The sequence below is a fragment of the Pteronotus mesoamericanus genome, unplaced genomic scaffold, assembly GCF_021234165.1.
Source record: "Pteronotus mesoamericanus isolate MK-2021 breed Mesoamerican mustached bat unplaced genomic scaffold, CSHL_Meso_final scaffold_21, whole genome shotgun sequence".
NCBI lineage: Eukaryota > Metazoa > Chordata > Mammalia > Chiroptera > Mormoopidae > Pteronotus > Pteronotus mesoamericanus.
The window spans coordinates 32,101,545-32,125,120 of NW_026555310.1; the positions used below are offsets into that span (position 1 = coordinate 32,101,545).

Here is a 23,576-nt window from a genome sequence, read left to right on the forward strand (position 1 = left end):
ATTCTAATTTGTCCAAATATATTAAATATATTAATAGCCTCCATGAACTACTAATAGTTCATAGAACGAATGTTACAATGATGATTTTCTACTTGGAAAAGGGTTTTCCAAATTAAACACTGAATTGCTTTGAATTATAAATCTCTTGGTTAAAAGCAACTACCTTGACAAGAATTAAATACATCTGATAAAGTATGTATAAACTAATAAAAATTTAAAATTCTTGTTTTCTAATAAAAAATAATTTAAGTCCTCTAAAAGTTTTTTTCTTTTTAATTACTTTAATGACCTCAGGGTCCCTGCCATGCTACCAGGAAAAGTACAAAAAAAAAAAAAAAATGCAGGTGGACAATAAGCTAATGATTTGTAATCATGAAAAGACTGAAGAGAAAATAAAAATGAATACAAAGGATTCCAGGTCTAAATTTCTTTTGACTATATTGTGACAAATTCAAAGATATTTTAAAATATTTTTGCACTAAGATCTTAAAATCAAAAGTAGAAGTCATGGTAAAAATGAGAATTAAATTTTAATCCAATTTCACTTGGATCAAAATAAATTGATATGTGAAATTTGGACATAGAAGATTTCTATGTATGTTCTGATTTTTCCCACAGTGTAAAATAAAAATGCAAACGTTGTAGCTTACATAAGACTTTGAATTTTTCTAAAAGGCTAGATTAAATGAAATCTTCTAAATTATTTACACTTGGCTTAAATTTACTACCTTTGCCATTATTCAAGTGCATATAAATGTTTGTATGAGTGTTTAAATAATTTTATTTAAATAATTTAATTGTCTTTATAAAATGGTTCCCTTAACCATAGTCACTAGTACAAATTACATAGACTACAAAGTTACCCCACATACACAATCTGAGCAAAATTTTAAGATGCCACATTTCTCTGATAAATTTGGATTACCAGGAGTAATTGTACCCTCAATAAACATTGGCTGAATTTAATTTGGGTTCAAAGAGGCACCTGACGTTGACCATGCAAAAACGAGGCATTTGACTCAGACACCTTCATGCCACCCAACACAGGCAAAACGGACTGGAGACTTCACTTAAACCAGGAATTACCTAAGCTTTAAAGCCATTCACTCAGCCACTTTCTTTCTTCTTGTATCTCCACATTGTAGCCATTGCTGCCTCAGCCTGCCCAGCCCACTCCCAAGCCTGGTGCTTCGCACTGTCCCCTGCTCAGGGCCCAGGACTCAGCTGCCTGGAGGTCACCCAGCTGGTGGCAACACGATGCCGCCCTCCCTCCTATTTTGTTCTTTCCTATGAAAGTATTACACATGCACTAACAAAAAATTGGAAATTACAGAGTATGACAAAATGGGGAAAATCACTCATAACCTTCACACTTTTAGCATATTGGGTTATTTCCTCATTCTCTTTTCAATACATTTTTTCTTGAGATAACCTGTGGTTTGTTAACCTTTTCTCATTATATTATTAGTATTTACTGTCCTTGGAAAATGTATTATAAATAGCTAAGTAATACTTCACTGCCTGGAAATGTCCTAAACCCATTCTCTTTGAGACATTTTTTTTTTAAAAATTCTAATGTGGCCATGAACATTTTTCTCAAAATACAAATCTCTGTTTTTATCTTTAAAATTTTCCCCAGGATAGTGACCCATGTTGATATGGCTCTTGATACAGTCCTGAGAAAAAACACAAATGAAAACCTTTAGAAGCTCTAAGCATTAAAAAACTACAAAAAGTCTCTAGTGTAATTCACAATAAAATACCAAACAATGACATAGCACCCTTGTATTTTTAGAGACATACACAAGTGTAAAAAATGCATGACTGTTAAACATCTGCTAAACCAGGGGTGTCCAACCTTTCGGCATCTGCTCCACACTGGAAGAAGAGTTGTTTTGGGCAACACATTAAATACACTGCCACATGTAATCACAAAAAAAATTTCAAAATGTTTTAAGTAAATTTACAATTTTGTGTTGGGCCGCATTCGTAGCCATCCTGAGTTGCACGTGGCCCACAGGCCACAGGTTGGACACCCCTGGCAGCTAAACCGTAAGCTCCATGAACACAGAGACCCCGTCCACTTTATTCATAGTACCCAGCATGTATTAGGTGCTGAATAATTTAGGCAGGTGTATAATCAATATGCCAATGAGAATTTGAAAGGGAAATGGGAAAAGAGGAAACTGTTGAACACCATCCTCCTAACAACCCACCTCCCACCAACCCCAACTTCACGCCTGGCAGCACAACTCAGACCCACGTCAGTTCCATTTATTCTTTATACAAATATTTTACAGTTTTATTTTAAAATCATTTACACATATTCATACAAAGAAAAATAAATTTCAGGATGGAACCTTGGGACCATGGTAGTTAAAAAAAAAAATCTCTCTGATCATTAGCTACTGAAGACAAGGCAAGATGCTCAGCAGTCATTTCTGGGGCTGGTGTAGCTTCCCACGCAGGGCACAGTTGAGAAGAATCCAAGCTCCGGATTCCCTGGGTACGATGACCAAGCTGCTCCCTCTTCGTCCCTCAATCTTCACCTTGCAGAGGTACTAATAGGGGAAGGGAATTTTTTTGACACTCTCCCCTAGAAACATTTCAAGTACAGCAATGACTTAAGGTACCACTGAACTCCCTCTTTGCTAGGAATTTGGCAAGATGGCAATTTCCGAACCAACTTTCTGGAAGAGCTACTAGCTCAATTCCTACTCACCAGTCTAAGAGGGAGATCTGCTGCACTCACCACATCCCTCATCCCACAGCTCTGTCCTCCCACTAAAGGCCCCAGAACAGAGCCCTGGACCTGATTCCATCTGGCCCGTGCGAGGCTAATTCCACCAATGAGTCTTCCTCCTAGCCCACTCCCAAGCACTGTGTAGCAACTGACCCCAGCAGCTCGTGAGGACCCCTAGATAATGGTGCCAGCGCTGCTGGATGCAGCATCATACCCGGGGGAATCCAGAGCGACAGCCAGGAGAGGCCCCAGAGTGGCAGAGCTATGAACCCCCTACCACAACTCAGCTCTGCTGAGACAAATCAACATTTAAATCAAACAGGCCAACTCCTGACACCCAGCCCCAGATCTAGTCAGCACAGAGGTGCACGCTAGAGGATGCTCCTACACAACTGCCCAAGGAAGCTGTACTATTATCAATCCCCAGTTAAACGAGGGGAAAGAACGGACATTACGAATGTGGTAGACCCTATGAGAAATGGCAGCTGATGAGAACAGTTACCCTACATCTCCGGGTCCTACCCAAAAAGCAGCACCAAGAAAGGGCATGATGAGCAGAGAGAGCTGTAGCTGGATGTGCAGCCCCTGAATTACCAAGGGACTCAGAGATAACACAGCTCATTTTCCTACAATTATGTAGGAACTAGAGCAAAGACTACCCACCCCTACATTGAAGCCACTCGTGAGAGGCCATACCGCTTGTGATCATCAGCCCGCCCCCTTGGTAGGCCCATTTGGGGAGAGGGAGTCACATCCAGAGCGGGGACCCCTCCAGCCAGACACTCACAGGGCAGCCCATCCCACTGTCACTGCGACAGGCCAAACATAGTTAAGAGGGTGGACAGATCCCGGGCATCAGCTGCCCCATAAGCATCACTCTGGCCTAACATGGACAATGCCAAACGCAGGGTGCTCCAGATGTTTTCTGACATGGCGCCTCCTTCGCCCCGAGGGCCCCGGCTTTTCCTCTGCATGTTCAAGGCCTCCAAAAAGTGTTCCACAGCCTCCCTGTGGGAACAGGAATGAGAGCAGGTGAGCAGAAGACCAAAGAAGGAAGTAGGTCAGCTGATATGGGGAGAAAGCAAGCTGGGGCTGGTTAGTCAAAAAGCAAGAGCAGAGAGTGAAGAGCTAGGGCCAAAGGCAGGGAGAAAGAGATTCATCCATTCATTCTTTCTTTCATTCATTCATTCATCCCTCAGCAGACACTCTCACCGGTGAGCCCCGAGGTTGATGCAGCTGATGCCCAGGTTATAGCGCGACCGTATGTAGCCAGGCTGTAGCTCGAGGGCCCGACGGTACGCAGCTACTGCTTCTTCACTCTGGTTTCCATTGGCCAGGGTGGCCCCTAGTTTATTCCACAGCAAATAGTCCTGAGACAGGGAAGGAGAAGGTTAGGGACATGAACCAGGCTCAGATCAAATTCTGCCCATTCCTCCCTGGTTCACCAATCTGTTTAGCTAATATATGTTACGATCCCACTGCTTTCTCCTCAACAGTTCATTGTGTGGCTCAGTGTAACCACTCTCACCAAACAGACTCCCTTAAGTTCAGAGGACCCGATACTCCCCCACCTCTTTGCCCAATCCTCCCAAGGTAACCAGTACATGGAACATTGGAATTAAATATCCCATGACTCCAAAAGCCCCAACAAATGACTCTTCCACAGGGTACAGAGTCATCTCCCATTCCACTCCTCCCCTGAGGCTCACATTGGGACGAACGCTGAGGGCAGCTGTGAAACAGTCGACCGCCTTGTCATACTCCCCACTCAGGTTGAAAAGGACCCCCAACCCACACTGCACATCAGGGTCAATGGACGAAGGGTCCAGGCGCACGGCTGCCAGGAAGAGCTCTTTCACTTCAAGAAACAGGGAGCTGGAAAAGAAAGGGAAAAATGCAAAGAAATAGGTGGATGGGTATCTCTGTATTCCTACCCCTCCAACATAATTCCTTTATTAGTCAATCATATCCCAAAAGTTTATCAATCTATCATCCACCGCCCTCCTCTACTCCCAAATCCTAATTAATAAACCTGTGTTTCCGTCTCCTCCCAGCAGACCTCCTTCAGGTAGACTCTGGGTCTCCCATCCCACTTGTAGAGCCTCAAGTCTCAATCTGTCCAAACTTCCAAAACCAAGGCTGTCCTCCTTATCGGGTTACCATTCTCACGCCAGGGACTCCTCACTCACTCAGACAACAGGGATCCCAGGATGCGCTTGCTGGGGCCCAGCCCTGTGCCACTGGCCCCTTCTTCCCCAGGCACCACCAGGTGGGCGTAGGCTGGTGTGTAGCGCAGCCAGTCTCGCAGGGTTTCACAGGCCTGTCGCTGCAGGGACTCGTTGGTGAAGCTGACAGCCAGCGCCATCAGCGCTGTCCGATTATCTGGCTTTAGCTCCAGGCACCTGTTTGGACAGAGATGGGGGGAGCGGGTACTGCAGTGAAACTGCCACCCATCAGCACCCTGGAGCCCAGCCAAGCTTCGGAAGGTGGTCACAATGGCCTCACCCGCCAACTCGCTCAGTTCAAGATAAAGAGAAATCCTCTACATCTAAGTTATTAGCAAAGTTACAGAACTGAGACAGGGGACATTTTGGCAGCCAAGGAACCAGCCATAGTCCCACGAATAAAATTTAAAGCTGCTGAAGGAATGGAACCAGTTATCTCTACTTCACTCAAAACCTTAGGGTTTTGATCATGAGAAACACTCTTGTTAGTGAGCAGAAAGGAGACAAGGATCTGGATCTGGGCTTTTATCATTCTAAAGGCTTTCTGGAGAGCCCTGGAACCTTCTCACCCCACCTTTCGGCGTACTCACTTCCGCAGCGCGCTGATGGCTAATAGTTCCTGTTCATTCTCTGCCTGGGTGGTACCCAGGTACTGCCAAGCCTAGAGAGAAGTCGACAGATTCCATCAGCCCTGCAATCACCTTCCCACCCTCCCTTTCTCTGGCTCCCCCGTCCACTCATCCTCTCACTCTCACTCTCACCCCCAACCCTAGGCCATCACCTAGGCCCTAATCCATCTGTACTGCTCTTTGGGGCCTTCCCCAAAACTGGAGGAAGCAGTCTCTAACTTGAAGTCAGAACAATGAGCTGCTCACTTCCATATGCTTAGGATCCTGCTGCACAGCTGCCTCAAAAAGCAGCACAGCGTTTGGCAGGTCTCCCTCCTGAAGTCGCTGCAACCCTTCCTCGAAAGGCTGGGGATGGTCACGCAGGGGGTTCTCGTCCTCAAACTGGTACCCCTGCAAGGAAGAGAAGCCAAGTGAGAACACATATGAGAAGCAGCCATCACAAAGCAGCAGGAACAGGACATGACAACGAAGACAGAGGTAGAGAAGGAGTGGAAGGCTTCCAAAAAGATATCTGAATAAATGCTGGCGAACTTTCCCTATTAATAAGGATATCATCTATGACTACAGTAAAATAATTCAGTTTTGTGCTCACACTCCTATCTCCTGTTCACAATACGGGAAACGTAGGCTAGTCTACAAACTCTGATGCTTTCTGGGAATAAGCTTATTATAGGAACTCGTTATAGACCTGGATTTCCACATCCTTGACTTCTCACCACTGAAACAGAACACATGTCTTCCCAGGACTGGCTTACAGTAACAAGATGAGCTCTCCTTAGCTACTCAAGGGCATTTCTTATTATCCTGCAACAGTGTGTTAACATATAAAGGAAAAGCAATTTGGAGTCAGAGACCTGCCATTCAAATGCAGCTCTCACCTAGCTCATGGAGTCACTGTGGGCAATAACGAAATAGCATGTGTTGAAGCACTTTGAAAATTTTAACCTATCCCCCAATTTCATTCTTAAAAGTTGTTAATATTAATCTGTATCTGAATACAGTAAATGAAGGCTAGATCCCAAAATCCGGAGAGCAAGAAATGCTTCAGGAAGACACTGTTCCCATCTAGCTGAGGATTTCTCATCTGAGGGAAGAGTCACAACACTCTGTGCAAAGTTTTGTCTACTGGCATTTCCCGTTGGATAGAGAGGTAGTAAGGTAAAACGGTGGTCACTAATAAACCATATGACTTGGGACAAGCAAATTAAATGTTCCTTTTTGGAAAGTAAATGGTTACCATCACAAAACAACATACCAGAATGGCAACAAGATGTAAAATACCAGGTATCTCCCTTCTAAATGTAGTTAAGGACAAGTTAGAATGAAAGTGTGCATAATAAACACTATTACTGTGAAACAGCTAAAGAATCAGAAACACTTAAATCTTACCAGAAAGTTCTAAGCCACTAACAGTCATCAGGTACAAATTATTTGTGACAAATAAGAATTAAATAATTACAATGGAGGTTTAGGAAACAAGACATACACAACACGGATTTGGGGTAAATGTATAAAAAGAATATTCATGTCAAAAATAGGTAATGTTCCTGAGACATCTCTGAACAACACAAAAACTTAGAAGGTAGAAAATGACCCTGCACCAGGCACAGCAAGCCTTTTCTGTGAAGAGCCAGATAATATCTTGTCACAACTACTCAACTCCACCACTGTAGTGAGAAAGCAGCCACAGATATTATTTAAATCATTAAGCATGGCTTATATAATTTTCACATCACAAAATATTACTTTTCATTGTTTTCAACCATTAAACATTTAACATTAAAACTATTAAAACCATTATCAGCTGACAGGCTGTATAAAACAGGCGGCAGGCCGCATCTACTCACGGGCCATAGTTCATTGACACTCACCTTAGAATATAAAAGTTCAACAAAATAAACCTTCTTGTATTCATCCTCAACTACCATCCACCATCAGTCCATGTCTTAAGCCACCCCGCAGGAGACAGTGATCACTGTCATCTATAACACAACTTCCTGATAAAAGTAATCCCCCCTCTTTGAGCTACTGAAAGCATCAAGTGAGAATATTCTCCAAAGCCTTATCAAAAAGCTTAAAATCCTAGTCATCAATTGGTATCATCCTCAGCGACAACACAAAAGGTCAGTGCCACCACGTTGTAACCATACGGTTCTCCAAGTATTTATTCTCTTGTTCATGCTATCTATCCTATTTGAGAGAGGATAGCATTTTGTCAAATGCTAATCAGAGAGAAATTTTTCAAAATTAGAATATTTGCATTAATTAAAAAAAAAAAAGAGTACTCTGGAGGTATCTTCTACACTATTACATCCTAAAAAATCTAATCCAAGCCAATCATTAGGTCTGATCCTTGTGTGTTCCATTCAGTGCGGCACTGGTGGTATAGTGGTGAGCAGAGCTGCCTTCCAAAAATCTCATAGGTTCACACTGCAAAAACCAGATGACTACTTAAGAGTGCGTCCCAGCACAGAAACGTCTCCTTTATGCTAACAGTATACAGTATCTGCTTGAGCTTGAGCTATAGGTGTTAAGTTGCCTTGAAAATTTAAAAGACCATCAATAAAAAATAACAATAATACATTCAGAGACCCATGAATTCATCTCATAATCAGCATCAGATCCACATTTGAAAAAAAAAAAAGTACTGATGACATATAACTCAGTCGTGGCGTAGAGCCCGATAAAACATGAACTGTTCATTGTTAGTGAGGAATAAAGTAAAGCATATTTTTTGTGGAACATTAATGCAAATATTTCTAATGCTAATTTTGCAATATCCCAAGGTACCAATGATATTAAATGGGGTTCAAGAATCTAAAATCATAACTATGTTTTTAGGTTTTTAATTTAAAAATTTCTTCCACCTAGCATTTTAGTAATATGTGAGTAAAAATGCTAACAGAAAATCCTGCTCGTATGAAACTAGTGCTATCTCTCTATTTATCAAAAGCATGCAAATTTTTATCTAAAGTTTTATAACTTCTCATTTATAAATCAATGGGGCCTATGCAACTTATCAAATTGTTAATAAAAATTAATGAAAGTAGTATCTCCAGGTATTTCCTAAAGTTCTTCCTCATCACGATGCAAGAGAAGGAACTCTTACTATGGTTAAAACACAGAGAGGGGTCTCAAAAAGTCACGTCTCTTTTCTGTTACGTTACTGGATAGCTCCGAGGAAATCAGACTGGGATATTATACAAAATCATATTTCTTTTAGCACTAAGTTTTTCATTGGCTTTTTAAAGTTACCCTTGCCTTTTTAAAGTTATCCTGAACTTTGTCTCTATCTCTGTACTGCTCCTCTACGTCAAGATCTACCCCCAGCACCCTGCCTTGCATCTCAGTCCCTGGTGCTAGCTCCTGAATCCCTTCCCAAACAGGTCTGAACTGGGACGAAGACATCACTACTCACCTCCCCAGTTCCTGCTTTGCCTTTCACAAAACCAAGCCATTCTCACTCTTCCAAATCATGCTTCAACTCAGCAGCTCAATTATCAACCACATCCACAAATGCTCTACAACCCACAATAAGTATTTTTTTCACAGTTAAACCCCCTGAAATAACATACACTTCTAAGTCAATAGCATACACTGTATGCAAAATTCAATCATCTTTCACCACTGCACTGACTGCTGGGAAATTTTCCTAATATTTATTTAATATAATTCTTTGAAAACACCCTAAATTGGGGCAAGTAGTTCTAATCTCAGAGAGATTAATATTTAAAATAAACTTGTGAGTTACAAAACTACATAGATATTAAGGTATGGAGGCACAGCGAAAGCCTACCACCCACCACCCCACACCAAAGGAGTTATCAACCTTCTCAAAGTGTTCTCAACCTCCAAAGCAGAGCTCCCTTGTTTGTGCTCATACCACATCATGGGCAAACCTGTATCGTAGGTCGAATGTCATTGTATTATTGTAACTTAACAAGGGCGGTCTGTTATTATTAACCTTCATACCCTAAGAATAAAGCACACTCTCAATTACCGGAAGACAGCAGGGGCAAGGGAATGTTTCAGCCTTCTTTTTTGTGGAAAGGGGCTTAAGAGAAGAATTGCTTAAAAGTGAGTACCCAAATTCAGGATTAGAAGAGAGACAAGACAAGGAAATCCTGCTATCAGAAAAGCCAGCCCTTACTTTGTCGAAGGACGCAGTCGTGAGGTCATCGTAGTCAGTAAGCCAGGGGTGAGCCTCAGCATCCCGTTTGGCCATCTCCTCCAACTCTGCCTGCAACTTGTCCCAGAAATCGACATCAGACTGTAAGGGAGGGAAGACAGATAGGAAAAGGGGATACATCATGACCACCCCACCCCACTGTCAGCTCTACCAGAATGACTCCCGATGGCAGTAGTTCTTAAATTTCAATGCGTTTAAGTGCATCTGAAGAGCTTTTTTTAAATGCAGATTCCTAGGTCCTACCCCCAGGTTGGCATTTTGGAGGTGCCCACCCCACCCCAAGCAATTACGACACAGACGATCCAGGAACACTGGGTTCATCATCTTTGAGGTTAACACACCCACGGTCTCCAACGGAGCCTTTTCTCTTGGGGTCTCAGCTCCTGCACTATGTGCTCTCACCTCAATAGCTGACTTGGCTCGTTCAAACTCCATATCGAGGGCAGATGTGTTTCCTGGTCTTGTGAACTGGTCAACCCAGGCATCTGAGGTGCCCTGTGACAAAGATGGATGGTCACGCTGCCGTCACCACCACCACCTTTCTTCCCACGAAACCCTGACTAAATACCCAGTGAACACCACCAACCTGGACACTCCTGAGAAAAACATTCTCAGAATCTCTTTCCCACCCACTCTGACCTGGATGCCTCCAAAACAAGCTGGCAATAAAATCCCTTCCCCATCTGGGACTTCTGAACACTGAACACAAGGCCAGGGCACCAGCTGGCTCTGAAGTGGGACTGGGAGGTGACAATGTCCTACCTGCTGCTGTATAAACTCTGCTGCCCACTGTTCTGCCTGAGCTCGGCCCGACCCTGCACCGGACTCCAGGGACACCTGCCCCTCGCCAATCTGCCGCACGAATTTCAGGAACTGGGGCACAGAGACACACATAGGCCACTCGGGAAAGAACTTCCAGGGGTGCACTCTCAACCATGCCCAAGAGGAGCCTGCACCTACCCCTCCCCCCTGACCACTCTGGCTGCAGGCAAGATATACTAAAGACCCTAAAAAATGTACAGAGCAAAAAAGAAAGGGATTTCTGGCTCTAGAGATTTGAGATGCTGCAAACAAGGTATGTTAAAGACCTTAAAAAACATACAGAACAAAAAAAGAAAGGGATTTCTGGCTGTAAAGATTTGAGATGGCACAGAGCAGAGAAAGGGTTAGTAGGCAAGGAAATGAAGAAAGAATGCTGGAAGGAAAAGGCAGGATCTGAAATCTCCATTCTCCCGATTGGAAGAAATGGACCTAAGATCTCATCTCCTTTTCTCCAAACTGAGCTGGGGTAAGAGAAGCAGGACCCTTGACTTCCAAGACCAGTTCTGCTAGGCAAAGCAGCAGTGGGGTGTGGCTCACCTCAGAGTTAGCCAATTTGGGGTCATCCACTTTGGCCACAAAGTCACTGGCAGTGTGTTGCAGATCCTCCTCTGGACGATAATCATCATACCTGGAACAGGTAAGGGCGAACTAACTGCACTCATCAGCCATTACCTTCCCCATGCTATTTCCCACCACCAGCCCATGGAAGTTCCCAGGGAGGGAAAGAGGCTGACCTCACTCCACTCTCTTGTTGAGGACCTACAAATTCCAAATTTACATTAAAGAAGAACACATGGGCAGGAGTGGTAAAGCACTAGGTACATCCTTTTATCTCTCCCTTTCCCAACCATATCTTTGCAAAGAGAAGGAACAGACAGACACCAAATTAAAAAGGGAACAGGGTACATAAGGTAAAGTTACAAAGATTTGGTTAGGGCAGTTAGGATTCTAAGGGATCCAAGTGGAAACCTTACAAAATGAGGGGGTTGCAAGTTGGTTTGGGAACGTGGATGGAGGGGTTTAGAGGAGGCTGAGAAAACTGTCCAATCCTCCTTCCACGGGGATATGTCCAGAAAGAGGTGGCTGCACTCACCAGCGATCAGTGGCAGCTGTTCCCTCTTGCTCTCCCAGCCACAGCTTCTCCTCTGACTGTTCCAGATATTCCTCAGCCCAGCGGGCAGGGGACACAGACAAAGGGTCTGCAAGGAGCAGAGAGTTGGGGAAATCACACAGGATTCAGTGAGCTGGCCCAGAAAAAGAATACTGACCTGACCAAGCCAAAGCAGACAAAATCCTATTTAATCCCTCCGATCCCTGGTCAAAAGAAAGTATTACTAAATTTTCAATATCCATTCCATTTCCCCCAAGGGGCCTGGAATGGATATTTACTGAGTTGAAACAGGAGGCCCAATAAAAAGGCTCAAGAAAGGAATACAGACCAAACAAACCCTTTTGCTTGAAGAGCCAGAAATCTCAATAAGAAAGAGCAGACACTAGGGCCTCCACCTCCCTTGAAGGTACACTGCTGGGAAGCAGCAAGTATCTAAGGGAAAACAGAAGAGTTCTGTTCCTTAACCAAATCTCTGGTCTGTCCTCCACCGACAGAGTTCACACCCTCCCAACGAAAGCGGCTTCATATTTCATCTTACTATACCTACCAAGAGAATCTGAGAAGCCGAACGCTGAGCTAGAGTTAAAGATACACAGCCACTCTTCCCACTGGATGATTGTTTTTTTTTCATTTTCTTAATTGAGATGTAAAATAAAATGAAAGTACATAAAGTGTGCCAAACTTAAGAAGACTGCTTTGTTAACTTCTCCATATGAATACACTCAAATCACCACCAGATGAAGGTACAGAATACCTACAGCTCCTTTAAAGGTTCCCTCATGCCCCCAGCCCCCAGGGATAAACACTGCTGTGACTCTAGTCACTTCAGACTAATTTTAAGGGCTGTTTTAAAGTCCAAATCTAGAAATTGTCTTAGTTCTAGTGACAAAGGGCACTGCTGCAATATCTGAATAAACATACCAGGACAGCAGATCAAATGAGGGTGCTGAACTGTTTGTTTCTCAATCCCCAGGACTTTGCCCTTTACTATTCTGGGGCCAGGCAAGGAAAAAAAGGGGGGGGGGGGCAAAGAAAAATTATTCAAAAGGGCCCTAAGGAATGAATAAACAAAGAGAAAACATGAGCCTATATTGTTCATTCCTTCTGCTCTGCATCCACGTATTTACAAGTCAGATACTAAGAAGGACATCCTGTCTTTGCAATTTGAAAATCTGTCATTGTTTTTAAATCTGAGAAGGAGATGTAGCCTCTTAGTATTAATGTTTAGCAGAACTTTATATTCATTTAACTGAGACTTTGCCTGAATAATTTCTACAAAGTAATCTGGATACCTGAGAAAGAAATGTCAAAATCTAAAAAAATAAATGATAAAGACACTCAGAATATACCTAATTATAAGTAATATATTACTAATATAATAAAAGATACAGTTGACAATTTTTTTGATATTGGACTCTGTCTCTTAATTTCTCAGACTCAACATTAATACCCAGATTTCCCTCACTAGCTCTTACAAGCAACATTTATTTTTCCTTTGCCCGAATTAGGCTGCTGGCTCAAAAGTAAAGACCTAATAAGGAGATGCTTAAGCACTTAGACTTTCTAATACCTCCCAGTTTCCCATTTGGTTGAAAAATAACCAGTCCCTCCTCCTTACTCTCCAGTCACTCCTTACTCTGAACTAGAGTCTTTTACAAAAGCAGGCTCCAGGCACAAGTGCCCCTCTCAAAAACAAGAAGCAACAGGGAAAAATACAAAGCACCTGGACTTTAAAGCAGACATGAGATAGATTAAAAGAAAATCCCAGAGGTGAGAAAAGACATCCTCAAATTTCTGTAACTTGATATTTGGCCATATTAGCCACAAGACTTAGAATCTTCTGGCATTGGGAACAAAGGAGTCAAAATAAAATTACCAAAAGACTACCACTTGGCTGTTACAATATTTTTTGAGAAATTCTTACAGAAAATCATACCCATTTGGATACCTCTGAGACTGATGCAACTGTGGCCTACAGAGGTGAAGGGACCATCCCTGGTCACATAGATTAGTAGAGTGAAAACCAACAACCTACATACCAAATACCCAATTCAGAATGTTCACCTCATAGAGTTTCTCATTGTGTGTTCATTCCATCCAGGTCCATCTACCCCAAGTCTAAAACTCAGAACTTCCGACCCTTACCCACCGAAGTGTCCACATGTGCTAAACAGCACAGTGGTAAAGAATGCGGGTTCCACAGTCAGCCTATCTGCACTCAGATCCCCATACCCACAACTTATTCGCTATATATCTTCAGACAAATTATTTAACCCTCCAAATTTCCATTTCCTTACCTATAAAACAGAGATATTAGTAGCTACCTCACAGAAATTGCAATGAAGACCAAATGAGGTAAAGCATATATAAAACACAAAGCAACAAATATTAGCTAGTGCTATCCTAGCTGCCCACCCATGGCAACCTACACCAAAAGTAGAAAACATTACAGTGAAATTGTTATTCCTTTCATTCCGTGGCCTCTTCCCCTGCCATCCAGGGGAGATCTGTGGCAATCATCTCTTGTTACTGCTTTTCCTATGAAAGCACAGGTTTGTCTCTCATGATGATCACTGAACCTCGCACCCCATGTTAGCTGAGGCTGTCTAAACTGGAAAGTCCTTCAAGATGTGTTTCATTCCTAGAGCTGAGCAATCATGAGGTGGAGAATTATCTGGCCCAGAAAATTAGGGCTGGCGGTGAGAGGGGTGACAGAGTCTATCAAGAAATACGACAGACAAGAAAATGAGCTTCATGTGGTGACAGGAGTATTCTGTATCCTGATTATGGTGGTGGTCACAGAAATCCAGACGTGCTAAAACTGCACAGAACTACGAACACACGAATAAAGACATGTGAAACCTATGAAATCTAGCAAGCTCTGTGGGTTGGGCCACAGGCAATTTCCTGATTTTGATATTGTACATATCTAACAGTTAGGCAAAATGCTGTCACTAGGGAAAACAGAGTGAAAGATACACAGAACCTTGCTGTGCATTTTTTTGCAACTTCCAGTAAAACCCTAATTACGTCCAAACAAAACATTAAAACAAAAAACACTGAACTTCGAGATTCCTTTTAAACTTAATTCTAGAATCATAACAATGAAAATTAGAAAATAATAAGGATTTAAAGAATATATCCTCTCATCTCTGTCTACTTATCATAAAGTAACAGATAATCTATATAATCAATATAAACCTATCACCTACAAATGCTATGAGGATAATAAAATTTAATTACTAAAAAATCAATTTCCTTTAGCTCTTTCTCCCAGATCTTATTTCATTAATTCACTAAAAACTGAAGACCCTCTACATACAAAGCAATATACTACTGCAACAGGACAATGAAGGCGAACTCCAAATAGCTCAACTTCTCACTCCGGCTTCCCATGTCCCTGCCTCTGCGAAAGCAGGCACGATTACAATAGAATAAATAAAAAAGAAGAGCACTACCTCCCAAAGAGAATTTAACAGGTAAGACAGGTCCAATGTGTTTTTCTAAAGCTGTTTTTCATTTATAGGTTAAGGAAGATCTCAATGACTGCAAACAATTCAGGTAACTGTAACAAAAATCTCATCAGTCTCTAGGCTTATAGTAGCAATGACTTTTTTTTTTTTCTTTTTTTTTAAGAAAAATGACTAATGCCCACACATTACAACAGTAGTCTCTCTGTAATAAGAGATAGCACTTGGGTCTAAGGTTTGTATTAAACACCGAGTTTCAGTCTGGTGGAGGGTCTCTGTTACAGCTCAGATCTCTCATGGATAGTGTAATGGTTTTTGACGGCGACCCTGAAGAGCTGAAGCTGCAGGCCTGGCAGTACCGCACAATGGTTAAACCCGCAGTCTGGAATCATTCAAACCCAGAGTCAAATCCCAAATCTACTATTCACAAAGCTGTGTCACCTTGTGCAGTTTTCTTACCTGTAAACTAGGAATAAAAACAGTAACTGTCTCAAGGATTCTCATGGGGATTAAATAGATAATGCATTTAAAGCATTTAACATTAAACCTTAAACATAGTAAAGATTAGCTATTATTATTAATTTTTATTATTATCATCAGGGTATGTCTTTGCCTTCCAAGATTTTTTACTTCAGGCCAGTCAACTCAACAATCCCACTCTCCAAGGCCCAATCCTGTTCAAGATGACTTAATGCCAGAATCCCACAGGCTGTGTTACATATTTCTCTCTTCCTGGGCCAATAGTAATCCATCCAGTCTTTCCACAAAACTACCATGTTAACATTCCAGATAACAAAGAAGTAAACATAACTCCTCATGTTTTATTTTTCTTTCTGTGTCTGTCTGTCTCTCTCTAATCTCTTATCCAGTTCAAACCCAGTCTTCTGTTTCATATGTTTCGACTCCCTTTTATTATTGCTTAAGGGAAATCAGATTCAGTGCCCCACAGAAGTAAGCCAAGAATCCAGAAAAGTCATAAGCAGCTGAAATCATTCTAGATCCTAAGATGAATTAGGGTAACAGTGGCAGAGGTGTCCAACCTGCAACCTGCGGTGGCATGCGGCTCAGGATGGCTATGAATGCGGCTCAACACAAAATCATAAATTTACTTAAAACATTATGAGATTTTTTTGTGATTATGTATTGCAGTGCATTTAATGTGTGACCCAAGACAACTCTTCTTCTTCCAGTGTGGCCCAGAGATGCCACAAGGTCAGACACCCCTAGGAACATTGACTGCCCCATAGGAACCACTGTAGATTTTCCCATGATGATACTCACCTGTAACTTCGGAGATGAATTCCTGGGACCAGTCAGTCTCATTATAATCCTGAGTTACATCCACAGCATCTCCAGCTGCAAGAAACTCCTGGGCCCAGTTCTCAGACAGAGCCAAATCTGCCACGCCAGGAGCTTAAGAGAGAGAAAAAAGAGAACTAAGAAACAACAAAATACACATTATTCTTTCATGCCTAAAAAACCTTGAATGCACATGAAAACACTCTGTTTGTTTTGTCTCCTGCATCTCAGTTTCCCAGTCCCAGCAGCATCCAAATATGGAACCTCCTTGGCTCTATCTGCACAGAAAATGGTGATCTCCCCTCCCACGAGATTCTGGACCCACCTCTCTGGGGTGCCTGACGGAAGCTTGACTGTTCAATCTCCTGCATCTCTGCCAGCAGGTCATCCATCTTGAAGGTCTGAGGCGCACGGGATACAAGTGGTGCATTCTGGTCCTGGAGGAATTCAGCCACCAGCTGTGAGAAGAAAGATGGTGAGATGAACCCAGGCAGGTCCAATGGACAGGGATCACTAATGCCAAATACAGGGAAAGGAAAACAGAAACTATAGATTTGGAAATACTCAAAGAATACATTTTTAAAAACGAGCAGGCAAATTTCATTTGGTCGGGAAATGAACTATGGATAAGCCACATGTAGAGTAAAAACACAATGGGCAAAAGAAAAATGCAACAAGAGACTGGTATATTTACCTCATCTTCAGATGCTACCCCCAAAGGCTTAGAGACCTAAGAGAGAAGGAAAACAATAGGGTACAGTGGTGAAAACCAGACACACAACTAACTTAAACACGGGTTAAAATTCCAGCTCTGCCATTTATGTGACCTCAGGCAAGTCACAAAACCTGAATCTCCATTTCTTCATCTATAAAATGACTGCCTTCATCAATGTAAAGATGTACAGCACTAAGCATATTGTTTAGCAAGCACTCATTAAATGGTAAGTATTGTATGCAACACAAGAAAGGAGTGATTTTAACCTTTTTCATCTCATGGTACACATGAACTAATTACTAAAATTCTGCAGCACACCAAAAAATATATTTTTGGCCAATCTGACAAAAAAATAGGCATAATTTTGATTCACATCAGACAGCCATTATTGTGCTGGCTGTTGTCATTTTTTATGTGACAATCCAAGGGAAAAAAGGTCAGTGCCCTTGACTAAACAGCCGGGTACCGCACGTTTTAAATATTCTTGCAGCACACCGGCTGAAACTCGCTGCAATAGAGAGAGAGCAGGTAAGTATACATAAGGACCCTCCATCCCCAGACACCACTTGCACTTTCCACCTCAAGAATACTCACCGCCTCTGGGGCTGGGGCTCCTGGTGGCCAGGGACCAGGCCTTAACCCCTCCTGCCGAAGGGCCTTGTCCTGGGTGAAATGCCCGGCCAGCTTCATAAGCGGGTTGGCACCCCCGCATTCTGCCTCCACCAGCTCCCGCATTGCCATGGTGACCGCCAGCTCTCTGATGGGCAGAGGTTCGGGACTGAGGTCGAGTAGTCAAACCCAACACACAATCCAGCTCGCACCTGGGGAGGCTGACAGACGTCTGTCCCCGGTTGGCCACCGGCCACTCCCACCCCAGTGTTTTTTGCTGTGGCCCCCACGTCTGCCAGGAGTCCGAGAGGGGACGGCTGCCCTCCTGCCGTCCCGCCTCAAAAAGCCACTGCTTTCAGCCTGGGCCTCACCGCCGGCCTCTACCTCTGCGGTCTCCGGCGGCGCGATTGGCTGTCAGCCGCCCCCCTAGAGGGGCCTGGACCCCAAGGGACTACGGGGGTACAATTCCACAACCTAGGGGGCACCGGCAGAGCAAGGAAGAGTGGGAACGCCGCCAGACCGTAACGCCAGTCCCCTACATTCGCCGACGTCAGGTGAGCATCGCAGGGCAACCATCCCCTCCCTTAAGTCACCTGAGCCCCTCCCCCAGCTCTGCCAAGCCAGGCCCACGCCTCCGGCGCGCCGAACCACCCCATCTCCCTCGCCCCAGTCGCAGCTCCAGCCCCGCCCCCGCAACCCGCGAGGACTAGGAAAGGGCGAAGAAAGCTCGGGAACGTGTCCTCTGCTTCCCCCGGCCCTGAGCTCACCGTCGCGCGCCGCGCCGCAAGACCCGCCAGGGCACCTGGTGCAGGCTGGAGGAGGAGAGGAATAGAAGGGGCGGGAAATCAGGGGCGGGGCTCAGGCTTAAAGGGGCCGCGACCGCCGCGCTGCAGTCGCTGCCTCGCGGAAGCTGTTTTCAGGGGCGGGGCCTTAAGACTGCGACGCAGCGTGACCGGAGGAGCCAAGTGTCTTAAAGGGGAAGAGCACCTTAAAGGGGAAGTCTTGGACTGCTCTGGTAGCCCTTGCAAGGATCATCGACTCCAGGACTTGTTTGCAGGGAAGCTCTAAGAAGAATGGAGCTAGGAAGGGCTTCCTGAGCTTCGGTGAAGGCCGAGGGCTCGGGATCCTGGGCTCAGTTCATCCTGGCTCTCCCCTAGAAGCTCATTTTGTAACGCTGGAGTTGCGAGGGTCAAATCTGGGGCCTTCCTCAGCCTTCTAGGCCTGCCTTCTTCCAAGTTGCCCTTAGCGGACCTTGTCACAGTCTCCATGGAGACAGAGCCGCCTCTCCCCCCCCCCCCCCCCCCAACCATCTGCAACCTCTGCGAAGAGGGGAAAATAGCACTGGATGATGACAAACTCCGGAGACTAAAATAGGGTCCAATGTATCCAGAGATCTCAAGCTGGTAACCTACAGGGAAGTTGCAGTGAGTCACTCCTCTTCGCTCCCTCCTCCCTCACCACCCGTCAAGGGCACCATGGTGGCCTTATTCCCACTGCTCCAAACGGGGAAAGCACAGACATGATGCAAGAAATGATATTTAATCACGGGTTAAGCCTCAGGCTCCACCATCTGCCACAGGATTGGCTGCGGTGTAAAATTTCAAGGTCACTGAGAAACCCTGAAATCTCACCTGGCTCCAAGACCAGTGAAGTCCTGACATCATGAAGAAAAGCAGGAGATGCTCAGGGCTGCTGGTAGTTGAGCAGGGATGGGTTAGTGCTAAAAGGACAAAAGTCCCAGTCCAGCCCAGGGTGCAGGAGAGGAGACAGGTGGACAGCAGGTGGCGCCCTGGGCCAGGATTGTTACCAGGCTATTCTGCAGATTTCAAAGGTGGAGGCTGGAGGGGACCAGAGGGGCATAACTGTAAACTCATTTCTGGAAAGGTAGAGAAACTGCTCTGATATATCGGGAGAACAGAATGACAGGGCAGCCCTGAAGATTGTGCTGCCCTGTCATTCTTTTGAAAAGATCTCAAAGATCTGAAAAGAAAAGGACAAAGAAAAAGAAAATTTCTTTTTCTTACCTTTTACCTTCTTTCAAAGGTCCTAACTCAATACTCTTTCTCCTGGTACAAAAAATCCCCGCCCGTGCATGTTCGCTGTTCTCAAGCTATTATCGTAAAGCAAATACCTAGTACTAACAGACTAAAAACCATGCCAAGGAGGAAGGGATGCCCCCTGGGAAGTGCATACTTTTAAAAAGAGGATCCCTGGGGAGAGCAATGTTTAACTGAAAGCATGTGATGTGGTAGAATTTCAAAACAAGGCAACCAGAGAGGACTTTCCAATACGACTCAAACCACACGCATAACCTTCTGCTCTGCTGGATTAGTAACTGATTAGCAATAACTCACTATGAGCTGCTCTTGGAGAGGGGGGTGATAATAATGATAATAACTAATGTTTCTTGAACGCTTACTAAAATCCAGGCATTGCAATGAACAACACTTTGTTTGCATTAGTGCTTTTAATCTTCACAATACCCCCATGAAACCGGTATTACTAACCCTACTTTACAGATAAGACATCCAAAATCACACAGCTAGAAAGTCAGAATTTAATCCAGACATAACTCCAAATACCTATTAATTATACACTACTGCCTTCCAGTGTTAGAGAAGGCTTGCTTATAAATCCGTGGAGAACTCTAGTCTCTTAGCCATAGAATTATTCACATAAACCTGGTCCACAAGTCCAAGATGGACTCTGGTACTAGGAAAGAACAATTGAGTTACTCGGGTATTTAATATTTAGTTTATTGAAGTTCTATATTTAAAGTCCTAGATTTTGTTAATCCAGGTTCAACTTTAAATTCTAAGCATAAAAGTAATAATTTTTATTAAATGAAAAAAATAAATTTTACTTCTTTGTGGATTTCAGACCTTCAGGTAAGAAGTTATATAACTGTGCAGCCAAAGCCCATAGTAGAGACTTAGAAGGAACTAGAGGAAAAAGAGTAATAAAGGACATATTGGTTTCAGTGTCTGGTTGTGCCCATAACTATGAAATTAAACTCCATTGAGAGGGTGGATTCACCAATCAAGAGGTTTGATGTGGTGTAACCGTCACATTCCATTGGCTAATGTTCAGTTATTTGGCCATCTTAATAGCAGAGGAGGCAGAAATGTAATTTAGCTTTATACCCATGATGAACTGGACCAAGGTTTGGTAAGATGTTGGTGATCTCTACAACAATCCACCCTACGGGCACCTGTTTCAGGCTATGCCAATGACTTTGAAATTAAACTCCATTGAAAGGATTTTCAGTCAAGAAGTTTGTGTAGCTGTTGCAGTCTTCCAGTCTTCAATCTTTCAACCATCTATTGTTCTATCATGACCTCTACTGCAGTTTTGAGGGACCACCTCGCAGTTGTGTCCTTGACCAGGGTTCCCTTATAGTATCTCCATTCGTCCCTGGGCCATGTCTTCTCCATCTCAGATTTCTTTAGAACTCCTCACTCCTTCTGATCCAACATCTGATACAAGTTCCACAAACACCCCACCACTGAGAATGTTTTCCGTTGTATGGAAAAGACTATTCCCAGTCACCTGGGTTTAAAATTAGTATTTAATTTACTAACTTACAAGTATAAAATCTGGTTTTGCTTATGCTTTAAACTCAACTTACAAATCCTGCAATTTTATCTATAAATGTACTATTTTTAAAAAATTACTTCCACTCATTCCTTTCTTTTTTTTTTTTTTTTACAATGGGCAAAAAATGGTTTATTCAATAGGTGCTGTTGGGAAAATTGGACAGATAAACACAGAAAAATGAAACTAGACCACCTTTTTTTTTTTTTTTTTTACATATAGAGGATTTTTTTTTCACTTCTCCAGCTCTCTTTTATTATTTTTTTAAATACATTTGTCTCTGCCTCCCCCCAACCACTTTCCCTTGCCCCTCCCTCCTTCCCTCCCTCAGCTCTTTCCCTTTGGTTTTGTCCATGAGTCCTTGCTACATGTTCCTTGACTTTCCCCTTCCCTTCCCTTTCCCTGCCTTCCGCCCTCCTTCCCTCTTGTCTCTGTTGATTTCTTTTCCTTTCAGTGTTGCTGGTCATATTATCCTTGCATCTTTGTATTGTTGGTTAGGTTCCGCTTATAGGTGAGATCATATGGTATTTGCCTTTCGCCCACTGGCTTATTTCGCTTAGCATAATGCTCTCCAGTTCCATCCATGCTGTCGCAAAGTTTAGTAGTTCTTTTTCCACTCGTTCTTTGATTGATGTTTAACTCAACTTAAACAGATTTAAATTTTCTTAACAATTAGTCTTATGTACAGGGTTAGTAAAATTTCCATAACTGTTTTAGATCATATTCATATTCTTAATGTATTTTTTTTTCCTCATGCACTTCAATTGCCTGTCAAGGTAAACTTCAAATCCTCATGTGAAAAATTTTTCTTATATTATGAGCAACTCTTGTAAATCTAATTACTTGATTTACCATGTTCAGATGTTTTATTCATCTTAAATGTTCTAATAATGCATATAAGCTTGAGCTGTCTTATACTTTTCAATTAAAAATCATAACTCTAAAATCAAGATATTTCAAGTTGAAAATACAAAGCTTAATTTAACGTAAATTCACACAGATTCTCAAACTTAATATCAAAGTATTATGTTTTACTTCACTGTCTCTGTGCTAAATTCTGTTCCTCCTCAGGAGAGCAGTTTGACCATCTCAGAAAGACTGAGGTTTTTTAGGTCAAAAAAAAAATTACTGCTGTAATGCAGTTAGTGGCCAGGTTGAAGAACAGGACAGGAGAGCTCAGGCCTGTGGGCTAGTGCTGCCGATGTAATTCTCACCAGTGAACACACTGAGCGTGCTCCTGGTGGACTTACCTCTATAGGCTGCAAGCAGGGGCTTTCAGCTGCACCAGCTCACAATTCATATGTGCAGGGTATCTTTCTCATTCCACCTTATCCCTTCTTGGGTAGATGGACTGCTACTGCACCCCGTCCCCTCAATCTCAGCAAAATACCCCATGAGCAGGTCCTACAATGCTTCTGGGTGTTTCTTGTCTTACCTGATTCTCTAGCCCTGTCAATGTCTTCTCTTTTCTAATCCTCTAATTAAGGGTCATCACACCCACATAAATCTCCTTTTTCCTTTCATACCTGCCTGGCCTCTGAGACCTCGTTTTCCTCCTCTATGTGTCTAGCCTGTCTTCAAAGACCGTAAATCTTTCTTCCAGTGAAATCTATCTCTTCCTCCAGCTTAACCAACCTTTTATTTTTTTCTTTCAATTTCCGCCTGTCCTCTTCTAAGAGTAAGACCAAATTCTGTGTTGCTGCTGCTGCTGCTGCTGCTGTTTTAAAGCAGTTCTTCTCTCTTTGAGCAAACATGATTCTTAGAGTCAGAATGTTTCAGACATGGGCCTTTTTTTTCTTTTCTTTCTTTTTTTTTAGTTGTTGTTCAAGTACCATTGTCTCCATTTCCCCGCCCCCACTTTCTCCTGCCCCACACACCCCCACCTCCCACCTTCAATCCTTCCTGCCTTTGGCTTTGTCCATGGGTCCTTTATACATGTTCCTTGATGACCCTTCCCCTTCTCCCCCCCCATTATCCCCCTCCCCAGTCCCCTCTGGCTACTGTCAGTTTGTTCTTTATTTCAGTGTCACTGGTTATATTTTACTTCCTTGTTTGTTTTGTTGATTGTGTTCCACTTGTAGGTGAGATCTTATGATATTTGTCTTTCGCTCCCTGGCTTATTTCGCTTAGCATAATGCTCTCCAGTTCCATCCATGCTGTAGCAAAGGGT

The 23,576-nt window shown here is 43.2% G+C and overlaps 1 protein-coding gene across 4 annotated transcripts; it reads right to left on the bottom strand.

Annotated features, from left to right (window-relative positions):
• Positions 1-819: 819 nt before the first annotated feature.
• PEX5 (peroxisomal biogenesis factor 5) lies at positions 820-18,814 on the bottom strand. Of its 4 annotated transcripts, none has more exons than XM_054591464.1 (17): positions 18,800-18,814; positions 18,580-18,624; positions 17,798-17,960; positions 17,183-17,218; positions 16,814-16,946; positions 16,471-16,602; positions 11,702-11,807; positions 11,146-11,236; positions 10,549-10,659; positions 10,189-10,281; positions 9,748-9,843; positions 5,844-5,987; positions 5,559-5,629; positions 4,933-5,145; positions 4,453-4,618; positions 3,956-4,113; positions 820-3,751 (listed from the first exon to the last, which is right to left on the bottom strand). In XM_054591464.1, the coding sequence occupies exons 3-17, from the start codon at positions 17,942-17,944 to the stop codon at positions 3,550-3,552; spliced, it is 1,899 nt and encodes a 632-aa protein (XP_054447439.1). In that variant the 5' UTR covers positions 17,945-17,960; positions 18,580-18,624; positions 18,800-18,814; the 3' UTR covers positions 820-3,549. The 4 variants fall into 4 exon arrangements, with proteins under 4 accessions (XP_054447439.1, XP_054447438.1, XP_054447441.1 ...); XM_054591463.1 differs by lacking the exon at positions 18,800-18,814 and having other exon boundaries at positions 820-2,561; positions 3,531-3,751; positions 9,748-9,867; XM_054591466.1 differs by lacking the exon at positions 10,549-10,659.
• Between the last annotated feature and the right edge of the window lie 4,762 nt (positions 18,815-23,576).

Excerpts from the sequence above, each read along its gene's own strand:
- PEX5 (XM_054591463.1), bottom strand. The coding sequence starts at position 17,944 with ATGGCAATGCGGGAGCTGGTGGAGGCAGAATGCGGGGGTGCCAACCCG. Across the intron at positions 17,219-17,797 it reads GAGCCCCAGCCCCAGAGGCG|GTCTCTAAGCCTTTGGGGGT; the intron begins GTGAGTATTCTT and ends CTTCTCTCTTAG. Across the intron at positions 5,988-9,747 it reads CGACTGCGTCCTTCGACAAA|GGGTACCAGTTTGAGGACGA; the intron begins GTAAGGGCTGGC and ends TCTTCCTTGCAG.